This window comes from Urtica dioica, chromosome 7 (assembly GCF_054948205.1).
Source record: "Urtica dioica subsp. dioica isolate 48M chromosome 7, U.dioica_male_clone48M_v1_H2, whole genome shotgun sequence".
Taxonomy (NCBI): Eukaryota; Viridiplantae; Streptophyta; class Magnoliopsida; order Rosales; family Urticaceae; genus Urtica; species Urtica dioica.
Genome location: NC_142762.1, coordinates 34,052,314 through 34,064,213, shown reverse-complemented (window position 1 = coordinate 34,064,213; position 11,900 = coordinate 34,052,314). Strand labels below are relative to the sequence as shown.

At 35.4% G+C, this 11,900-nt stretch overlaps 1 protein-coding gene across 1 annotated transcript; it reads left to right on the top strand.

Annotated features, from left to right (window-relative positions):
• The first annotated feature begins 509 nt into the window (after positions 1 to 509).
• Positions 510 to 1,129, top strand: LOC149390973 (flowering-promoting factor 1-like protein 2). The gene has a single exon (XM_089620776.1). The coding sequence runs from the start codon at positions 555 to 557 to the stop codon at positions 876 to 878; it is 324 nt and encodes a 107-aa protein (XP_089476902.1). The 5' UTR covers positions 510 to 554; the 3' UTR covers positions 879 to 1,129.
• The last annotated feature ends 10,771 nt before the right edge of the window (positions 1,130 to 11,900 follow it).

Genomic DNA, 11,900 nt, shown 5'->3' with positions numbered 1-11,900 from the left:
TCTCCCCTCTGGCCCCACAATATCAAAGATTCTATACCCAATCCAAAGAAAGCCATAATATAATTATACTAAATATATTTTTAATAAACAATCATAAAATGACCCTTGTCTCTAATTTCATATATGTACTATTCAACTTTTTCCCACTCCCTATTCTTCAAAAAAACAAAACTTTTTTCCCACTCATAACCAATACGAGAGAGAGAGAGAGAGAGAGAGAGAGAGAGAATCTAGCGACTTTGTTGTTTTGTGAGCTCTTGACATGTATAAATAGCTCTCAAAGCCTCTTCACTTTCCCACCACAACAACAACAACCCAAAAACACAGAGCATTCACATTCCCTTTCTTTTCCGAAGTACTCCCATCTTTAAATTTCCTCTCCCATATATCTGCAACATATATAGTCATTTGCTTCTTGTGCTCTCTCAGCAAACAAAACACATCACACAAAACCCTAAAAAAAAAAAAAAAAAGCCTTCTTTAGGTGATCCACATAAACCTGGTAATTAATTAAGTAGATTAAGAGAGATCAAATTAATCAAGGAGATCAGAAAATGTCAGGGGTTTGGGTGTTCAAGAACAACGGGGTGATCCGGCTGGTGGAGAACCCTCAGGCGGAGTCGGGAGGAAGGAAGTCGAAGGCGTTGGTGCACCTCCCGAGCGGACAGGTGGTGTCTTCCTATTCGCTGCTGGAGCAGATCCTCACGGGCTTAGGGTGGGAGCGCTACTACGGCGGCGACTCCGAGCTCTTCCAGTTCCACAAGCGCTCATCCATCGACTTGATCTCTCTCCCCAGAGACTTCCACAGATTCAACTCCGTCTACATGTACGACATCGTCATCAAAAACCCCAACGTCTTCCACGTCAGAGACATCTGATGTCATCGTCATCATTCCCATGACGTCACCGCTTCCATTTCCATCACCATCATCATCGTATATCCTCTCGCGGCCATCTTTTCTTTCTCTTTTTTTTTTTTGGTGTGTTTTTCGTTTCTTTTTCACATGTGCACTTCCTAGGTTTTAATGTGAATGTTTGTTCGCTCTATGTACGTATAGGTTTTGTTAACGTTTGTTTCTTTTTATTTTTATGTTTTAGTTTATGTTAATGATCTTGTGTTTGTAATAATAATAATATTAATGCATGTGATCAATCACTTTTCGTCACTTTTCTAAGAGTTTTTGTTTCTTTTTTCTTTTTCATGATTTCTCCGCATTGAGAGCAAATATAGATCATCAATGAATAAGGGTTTATGTGATGTAGCTTTACAACTGTTCTCTGATAAGCAAGCAATACTGAGAAGTACTATATACAGATATGATTCTCATTAGTTATTGGAAGAAGAACACAAAAGGAGAGTACATCTCTCATCTAAAGATCCCTATAATGCCACGTCGATGTAAAAGCAAAAAGGAAATGACGATAGGGTGTTTCCGAGTGAAGATAGTAGAGACAACAAGTACTGAACAAAACTGAGTGATCATTCAAGAAAACGCCTCGTGATTCGATAGTTCCTCAGTTATATATTTATCATTCGCTAACAGAAAATAAAAAAAGAAAAAAAGAAAAAAGAATGGTTGAGAAATATCTAGGGGATTATGGTGTCGATCTCCTATTGGGACACGTGTCAAGCATCTGTTATATCAAGATTTGATGTCAATTGCTTTTAGTATTATGTGACCTTTCAAGATATATTCATTCATATATTGGGTTTCTTTTTCAAAATATTCATTCACATGAGAAGTATAATCACATGTTGAGTTTTATCTGGGATTGTAGGAGGCTATAGTGAAATCATAATTAATATTACAATCGCATTAGTACAGTTTTCATGACTGGTATATGATTCTTTCTCTTTTCCTTCATTAAATTCTTTCGTCCTAATTTTTTTATGATTTATATTATAGTCCAGTATAGGTAGTAGTACTCTCTAGACAGCACAATTACACTGTTGTAGATACAAATATTTAGAAATGAACATTTGGAATCTTCTAAATGAACGACACCACGCAAGAGAATATGAAAGTACTCACTCACTTTAACATTTTTTGACAAATTACGAACCATATGTTTCTATATACCAAGCAGAAAACCCTTCTACAGTTGTATTTTGGTCATTTCTTTCATTAATCCTACGTGACATTCTATATTTTGATATATGTGTATGTGTGTGTGTGTGTGTGTGTGTGTGTGTGTGTATATATATATATATATATATATATATATATATATATATAATTGCATTTATTTTAGTTTCAAAGGAAAACAAAAATTCAACCCATAGGCTACTGAAAATCATTAGTTCATCATCAGTTTTTTTTTTCAAAGATTCACATATCTATCCGTATGTTCATTTGCTTAAGATCAGGGCCGGCCCAAACTCACCGGGGGCCCTAGGCGATTCAATATTTTGGAGCCCTAAAATACTAATAAAAATTTAAATTTTCAGGGTAAAAAATATAAATTTTTTAAAAAATTGGTCAAAAGTGTAAATTTTTAGGTTAAAAAATGTAAATTTTTTTAAAAATAGGCAAAAAGTATAAATATTTGGGGCCCATCCACATATGGGGCCCTAGGCCTGGGCCTAGCCCGCCTTAGCCCAGGGCCGGCTCTGCTTAAGATAATTACAAGAAAGGAAGCAGATCAGCCAAATTTTCCTTTTAAGTGATCGAAGGAAATTTCAGAGTAACATATAAATTCTTAAAATAATGGATCTGTAAAATAGTTAAATTTGTCTAAAATTAGTAAAATAGTTAAAATGTGCAAGTATTTAAAATTAAAACTTTTAAATATGATAAATTATTTATATAAATTGTTGAAAAGTTAATGATAGTGGTAAAAAATGACAATCTTTAATTATAAATATAAAATAATTGAAAATTTTGAAATTTTAGCTATTATGTTAATCAGATTATTTTATATAATTTTTCCTATAGTGAGAGAGAGAGAGAGAGAGAGAGAGAGAGAGAGAGAGTTTTATGCAATGTATGTAAATAAATTGGCCAATCATAAAATACCATACTTTTGTTCATTGGTCGTTAAAATTTGGATGATTCTATTCCTCTCAAGTCTCAACACTGCACAGAAACACATATCTATATCTGTATAGCCCTAGGTCCCCGAGCTACGAGAGTCACGAAGATACGGAAATATAAAGAACGTGTGGATCTTCACGTGAAGCAGATGCTGACACCCTGGCAAACCCCTACGTGTCTTCTGCCACGTGTCCGAATGGATGAGCCAGGACTCAGGACACTACGTTTGAATTCATATTAAAAAGAAAATTTTAAAAGTGTGGGGAGATTTGTAAAAAAAATTGGAAAAAATATGAACATCACACTTATGTTTAATGTAAATGTTACTCAATTTTTATAAATATCAAAGACCTCTTTTCAATTTGATATAAATAACAACCTCCCTAAAAATATGTAATATCACAAATATCATACTTTCTTTTATTTTTTACAAAAAATATATATATTTATTTACTATTTTATTAAAAAAAATTCAAAACTTTTCTTTATAAAAAAATCCTTAATTTTTATAATTTTTTTATAAATAGATATTTTGATTTATTTTTTTATACATAAAATAGAAAATAAATAGTTATTTCATTAAGGGTATTTTGGAGAGTTAAAAAAATCTATATAAAAATAAACGAAAATGATAATATTTGTGATAAAAACATATTTTTATGGGAGATATGTGTCATTTATATTAAATTGAAGGTATATATCTGATATTTCTGAAAATTGATGAGATAAATCGAATATTTTGATTAAACACATGGATATTTTTCAAACAAAATTTGATTAATTACACATTACATTTAATTTGTATCTTAAGAATATCAAAATTCGTTGAAATAATTCTACACCATCTTATTTAGGGAAAGTTACTAATTTATCCTCACCAACAACCAATGTTTTTTAAAAAGTATTAAAATTCTAAAAAACTATGACTTAGTTAATTATCAAAAATATCAAATTAATTGACAACTTAGAATTGTATAGTTAGGCATCGCAAGCAGATGTAAAATCACTAGTTAAGGTCGATCATTTTTCAATTCTATTTTGATTTTAGTAGTCTTATTCTTTAATTTTTGTTAGCAATATTATATTAATATTGACGAAAATATAAGACAATTTGCATGGAAGGAAATTACACGTAAAATAATTACAAATAAACCGGCTAAACCTTAAAACCGGAAAACAAATCGGAAAAAAATAGTCGAGGCCTGTTGGACGGTCTCCTTGAAGCTTTTTATCGCCCTTCCACGGATGCTGGACTATTTGAGCGAAAGCCTCCCAGGATACAACGACTACAGAGGCAAGCTTAGCACCAATAGGCGGCGAACTAGAACCTGTACGAAAACTATCACCACGACAAACAAAGAAAAATTTATGGGGTAGAGGGAGCTCGGGAGCAGTGGGGAATAAATGGATTTCTTGTGTGTGTTCGAATGAGAGAGCTAAGCCTTCTTTATATAGGCCGAGGCAGAGTGAGGTTGCGAATTTGAACCACCCAAAACCGCCCAACCTTAAAGGCTTTTATTTCCATTAACGCGCTCATAAAGAGCTGTTACACATGCTCAAAAACCATTGCATTGAAGCATACAAACCGTTGGCTTTAATTCTCAAACGTACACATGAGTTATTTGAGGTATTAAAACTTTTAGAAGTGAAATTGGTAGTAAAAAGAAAGCCCAAGACCGAGACATTCCCCGAAGCCCGGCTCGGCTCGGCGCGCGTGTGTGTGTGTGCACGCGCGAGGGGTTAAGAGATAACCCACCCACACTCTCCTCTCTTGCACTTGCTTGACCACTAATGAAAGAGGATAATATTTAAACACTACCACAACACACATCCCCAACCAATGTGGGACTCTTGGTATTCACTTCCACAACACAACAACAATTGTGTTTCTTTAGCCTACTTTGAGCATCAATTTCTTATTCATCTTAGGTCCGATTTTGGCAAACAAATATTCAATTTTATAGCCCTCGTTACGAGGAATCCGTATCACTCGGAATTATTCAATTCTGATGAGTGGAACCCACTCAAAATGTTGCCACAAATCAGCCATGCACATGTAAATAAATATTCTTTATTTATTTAATTTCCAACAATTTTGTTATATTATCAGATAGGAGAGAAACCAAATCTGATGTGTTATTAGACCAACTAAGTATGATAGTTTCACGTGGCGTCTCATACTTAGAAGAATTACATGTCAAAGATTCGAAAACTGTTTTATGAGAGTCTAGAAATTTCTAATTTTGATATGCATCTTAGCCATATGGTGAGAGGATTATATGCGTGCCCACAATTTTTTAAGCTTTCGTTGCACTATTTGAAAGACCTGTAAGGCACTCAGAGCAAAGCAATATATATATATATATATATATATATATATATATATATATATATATATATATATATATATATACATATCTAATAGGAGTCCTTTAGTTTGCAAGTAATTTTTTTACCTCGAGTTGTAGTTCCTACGGTTGTTTCCATTAATGCATCAATAAACTGTTTCAATCCCTCAGAATAAAATACTAATCTCGTGTTATAAATTTGTATATAATAAATCTCATGTTACAGTTGTGTGTAAGAATGCGTACTTTTTTTAATTGATAATGAATAAGCTAGATTCATTAGTAAATTACCGAGGGAAAAAAATTATAATCTATAAAAGACATGATTTTATTTTGTGTCCATATTATGTGATTTAGGACCTATTATGTCACTGTCATTTGAAGTTTCTAGATTAACACCAATCCTTAATTTTGTGTATTTTTTTAGAAATATTACTATTGATCAAAATTATGATATATTATAAGTGTAGTACTATTAGCCAAAATTAGCACATACTTATTAAGTTGAAAGAAGTTTATTTATTTATTTGGGAAAATAAGGTATAATAAATAAGTAAATATCTAGCAGGCTAAAAAACAGGGAATACTAGTAGCTGTTTCTGGAATTATGCCTTTTTGACCATATTCATCGAAATCAATCGCTCATAAAGGCTTTGTGTACCCAAGTGAATCTATGCGAGTCCAGAAATATGCCAACTATATTCATGATATAAAATAATAATAATCTGATTTGTTCGTACTTTTGTTCGAAAAAGCTAATTAATAATTATTTTTTTTTAATAGATGGTGATTTTCTATTAGTTGTTTATTAAAAGGCGAAATAGTATAGTGTGTTATAGATGAGAGAGATATATATGTGGAAAAGAATCATATATGAAACAAACACTAAAGAATTGAGCTCATTATATATGTTCTAATTAATAACCATTATTAAATGTTATGGAGTCTAGCGAGTGTCACTTGTCACTCTCTTGCGCGTTACTTGCGCAAGTAAGCGTTAATCGTGTTTTTTATTAGAATTCAGAACCATCCGTGGTTCGATCTAGAGCCGGACCCTATGATCGCACGTAAGTTAGGTGTGGTGTAGTTCTTCTCTTCTCGTCGTCTTCATCTCGTCAATGAATCTCCTTCATGTTTCTCACATTCGTCATGCTTGTCGTTCTCGTCGTGTTCTTTAAATCTTCGTGTCTCCGGATCCTTCAATATTTGGATCATCGAGCTTTCGGATCTTCGAGTCTTCGGATCTTCTCATTCTTTGTGTTCTTCGGATCTTTGAATCTTTGGATCGTCGAGTCTTCAAGTCTTTGGGTCTTCGGATCTTAGAGTCTTCGGGTCTTAGAGTCTTTGAGCTTCGAATCTTCTGCGTCCTTCTTGTTCGTTACGTTCTTCGTCGAGCTCTTGAGCCCTTGAATCTTCAACCCATTGAACCTTTCCCCAAAGTCTTGCCTTCAACTCGTGAAACTTCTTTCGAGACCTTGCCTTCAACCCTTAAAACCTTTTACGAGACCTTGCTTTCAACCTGTGAAACCTCTTCCTACACCGTGCCTTCAACCCACGAGGCATTTTCCAAGACTTGCCTTCAACCCCTTGATCTTCTCTCCAAGTCTTCACTGATTGTGTTCTTCGTGTTAGTCGTCGAGTCTTCGGATCTCCGAGTTGTTCTTGGATCTTCAATTCCTTCGTGTTCCTCTTCGAGCATTCAAATCATTTCACATTCACCTAAGCACAAGAAAACGTGAATCTAGAGGGATGAATAGGGTTTTCCTTCGACGCGCTCTCCGACGCTCAATATTAGTCGTGTTATATGATGTTCTTGGTGAATGATTTCTGCTCGTCTCTATATTTTCTTTGAGAGAGAAAGTTCTTGTGTCAATTGTGTAGATTTTTTTATAAGTTTAGAGAACTTACCTTGGAATAAGAGTGACATTGGTATTTATAGTGCTTTGGAGGCACATGAGGCACTTGGTTTGAGCCTTAGAGGCTTGTGGATCATGGTCTGTCCATGTGGAATGAGATTGGCGGGAAGTCTTGGTGGCACAAGAGAGTTGGCGGCAACTCTTGGTGACACAAGAGAGTTGCGGCAAGTTTGGTGGAACATTGTAGTTGGCGGCACCATTGAGCATTTGACCATTTGGAGTTTGCGGCATAGTGTCTTGGTGACATGGTTCGGGGTTGGAGACAACTGGAGTTAGAGGCACTTTGAGTTGGCGTCTAGGTGGAGGTTGGCGGCCATAAATGATAGTTGTCGTCAAGAGGTTTGCGGCCAAGATGGAGTTGGCGGCAGGGACTTGGGGGCTAGGAAGGTTGGCGGAAACATAGCGGTTGGTGAAAATGAAGGAGTTGGCATATTGACGACGCTATCAGGTTGGCGGCGTCATCAGGTAGGTGGCGCCATCAGGTTGGCGGTGCCATTGGATTGGTGGCATCATCGGGTTGGCGGCATCATTGGGTTGGCGGCGTCATTAAGTTGGCTATGCCATCAGGTTAGGGGCGTCATCAAGTTGGCGGCGTCATCAGGTTGATCACGCCATCCAGTTGGTGGTGTCATCGGGTTGGTGGTGTCATCGGGTTGGTGACGCCATCAGATTGGCGGCGTCATCATGTTGGCGGAAAAGCTTGTTTTATGGCCAAAATGAGTTTGCGGCAAGACATGCTTTGTGTCCAATGTGTGTTGGCGGCAAGATATGTTTGGTGGTCAATTTAGGGGTGCGGCAAGACATGTTTGTGGCCAATTTGGGTTGGCGCCAAGACATGTTTTGTGATAAAAGTGAGCTGACGACAAAACATGTTTTGTGGCCAATATGTATTTGCGGCAAGACATGTTTGGTGGCCAATTTGGGTTGTCGGAAAGAGCCACGGTTGACTCGAGTCTTGACCAAATGACTTTACTTGTGGGATTGGGCATTATGTTTGGGTGTGCCTTGTCGTTTTTGCTTTCGAAGTGTCATTTTTACTTTATGAAAATATCGGAATAACAGTAAACACAAGCGCGACGTTGGGGTCGGACTCGGGCGTAAAAACTTTAGTGGCTCTTGTAGCATATTTAATCAGTTAAAAAAAAGCATTTGGAGGATTTGTTTATAAATTCTTAGAATAATTAAATATATATATTTAAAAAAAAAAGTTTAGGGAAAGCTATATATATTAGTCATTTGAAATTAATTAATTAACAAAATGTGCAATATTAAGTTTTCGAAAATATAGTTAAAGTTACATCGTCAATTTATTTTATTTATATAAGATTACTTTTTTATGAGTTATATAACTAGTCTATGACTTTTAAAAAATTTAATCATAAGATAAAAAAATTATTAAATTAAACCTAATATTTGAAAGAAAAAAAATAGCAGGATTTGTCTATGAAAAATATGTAAATTTCTAATATTAAGTATAATTTTTTTTATCTAATGATTAAATTTTTTTTAAAGTGATAAATTAGTTATATAAATCGTAAAAAAAAATATTGATATAAAAAATAAATTGACGACGTAACTTTAACTATATTTTCGAAAGCTTAATATTGTGCATTTTGTTGATTAATTAGTTTCAAATGACTAAATTGCATAGCTTTCCTAAAGCTATTTTTTTATATTTAGTTATTCTAAGAATTTCTAAACAAATCCCCTAAATGTCGTTGACTTGGTCATACTTTCTAATGGGTTTGTCCCTAACGTTTCTTATAAGTGTTTGTAAACAAATATGTGTGGTAACATTGTAATTTTCACATGTCTCTAGGTAGATGATATGTTGACCATTAGCACGGAGGTGAAAGGAATATTAGAAACAAAGAGGTTTATATCTTCCATATTCAAAATGAAAGATCTTGGACAAGTTGATATTATTTTGGGTACCAAGGCACGAAGAACTAGTGGGAGTTATGAACTTAGTCACTCGCACTATGTTGAGAAAGTTTTTGACAAGTTCAAACATTTAAAGTTCAAAGCGAACACCCCTTTTTATCCAAGTGTCAAACTTGAAAATAATGATGGAAGGGTTGTGGCTCAATTGGAATACGCTAGTATTGTTGGTTGTCTTATGTACTTAATGCAATGTACTCGACCAGATATAGCATTTGTTGTTAGTAAAATGAGTTGATTTACTAGCAATCCAAGTACCGGCATTGGAAGGCTATAAGAAAAATTCTTGGTTTCTTTTGACGACCAAGACTCTTGACATCTAATACGAACAATTTCCTAGCTTATTAGAAGTATATACCGATGTGAGTTGGATATCGACTGTTGGAGATAACAAATCTACAACAGGATGAATGTTTACACTTACTGGAGGTGCAACTTCTCAGAAATACAAGAAACAAACGTGTATTACTCATTCGACCAAGGAATCAGAGTTTGTGGCTCTGGCCCGCAGGTCAAGAGGCTGAGTGGTTGAGGGATCTTCTACTTGAAGTCTCATTGGCTAAAGACAATGTATCTTCCATGTCAATGCATTGTGATAGTCAATCCACTTTAGCAAGAGCATACGTGGAAATGTATAATTGAAAGTCTAAACACGTTAGTTTAAGGCATGACCATGTAAGGAAATTGATCAAGGATAGGATCATTTTACTCACATTTGTGCATTCAAGATATAACATAGTGGATCCTTTCACTAAACCTCTCGCAAGAGATTTTGTGAAAACGACCTCAAGAGGTATGGGTCTTAAACTCCTTGAGCTGTGATACGACGATGATGACAACCCAACCTAACGTTAAGAAATTATTAACATTATGTTCAATGGATAAAAACAAGTCATTGAATTGGATATTCGCAACATTATACAATAATGTTGGCTGTTACAGTTAGAGGTTGAGTTTTTTTTATCTCTTAATGAAGTTCAGTCTTAAGGGCAAGTATCTTTAAGTAACAAAGATATTGTAAGAACTTCTCCTATGTGAATTTTGAGATGGTGTCGTCTCAAATTGAGAGTTGTAGTTTCTCTCATAAAAATTCATGAGACATGATGAGCACATTGCCATTACTTGTGCTAAGCGAGTGTTGTAGGCAAAGAACTCTAAAGGGTGTATGTAGGGTAACACCGATTTTGTCACAAGAAATAATAAGTTCAAATCCTAGCTACTTCGACTTCCGATAAAATTTTGTGTTGCTTTTACTAATGATAAGTTCAAATCAAAAGATACTTATATGTACTAACACTCTTTGTTTTCTTCTGAATTTTATTTTGTCTTTTTGAACAAGTAAGAGATTGTTAGAAAAAGCTAATTATTAGGTTTTTCTTTTAATAAATGGTGGTTTTTTTATTGGTTATTCAATAAAGGACAAAATATTTATATTGTGGATGATAGATGTTTAAATGGGAAAGAGTCCCACATAAAACAAACATTAAGGAATTGAGCTCATTATATATGTTCTAATTAATAACCATTATTAAATGCTATGCAGCCTAGAGAGTGCCACTTGTCACTCTCTCACGCATTGCTTGCGCAAGCAACCACGAGTGCGACGTTGGCATCACCATCGCCGTCGGGCTCGGGCTCTGGCATAAAGGCTTTAGTGACTCTTTGTAGGAGCACTTAGGCACTTCATCATGGCGAGTTTGGCGAACGACGCGGTTCGATTCTCATCGTGGCGGTTTCCTAACCAACGATCGCCTCATCTAGTATGGTGGTTATTTTTTAGTGTCCGTTTGAACGAACAATTGTGTCATTTGAAAACGAACGGCCGTTTGGCCAACGGTCGTGTCGTTTGTGACTATAATCGCCGTTCAAACGTACAGTTACGACTATTCATCGTTAGCATTCGCGAACATGTACAAATTCCTATATAAACCACGATGGGTTTCTGAAATTCGTCACTTGGTTTTTGAACCTTCTCCAGAAATTTGTTCTTGCCTATGTTCGGATTTCACTGTGTCTTCGTGCAATCCGAATTCAGACTTGTCGTATCCTGCGGTATTTTTATGTGTGACCTTCTAGACATTTTCGAGGTGCAAGGCTCGTGCAGTTTCGAGAAAGTATCGATTTTTGCGCTCGGCAACTCCATTTTGGGACGGAGTATCAACACAAGAGGTTTCGTGGAGAATACCATTTTGGGCCATGTAATTTTGGAATTAATTGGAATTGTATTGTTTGGAATTATCACTACGAAGGGTGTGAATAGAGAGATTGAATTGGGTACGAACCTCCACAGAAAATGAACAAAACAATGAGAACAATTTTTAATGAGATTTCATTAAAAACAACCAAGTTACATGAGAAAAATCATCCACAAAAGTGATAAAGTATCGAAACCCTGGTTTGGATACAACAAACAATAAACTAACTCAAAAGGAGCGTTAGATCGCTTATTGACTCTAGGACTAGAACTAAGGCGATGATGATTAGCAAACTGACATGACCCACAGTCTAATGAGGAAACTGAGCGAAATTTGGGACATAGTAGCTTGATAAGAGGAAGATAAGGTTGGCCTAAACGACAATTTTCTTCAAAGGTACATGTGACGCTAGGACAAGCAATGGATTTGGAATGTCGAGAATGTAGAGACCTCCAAATACATGTC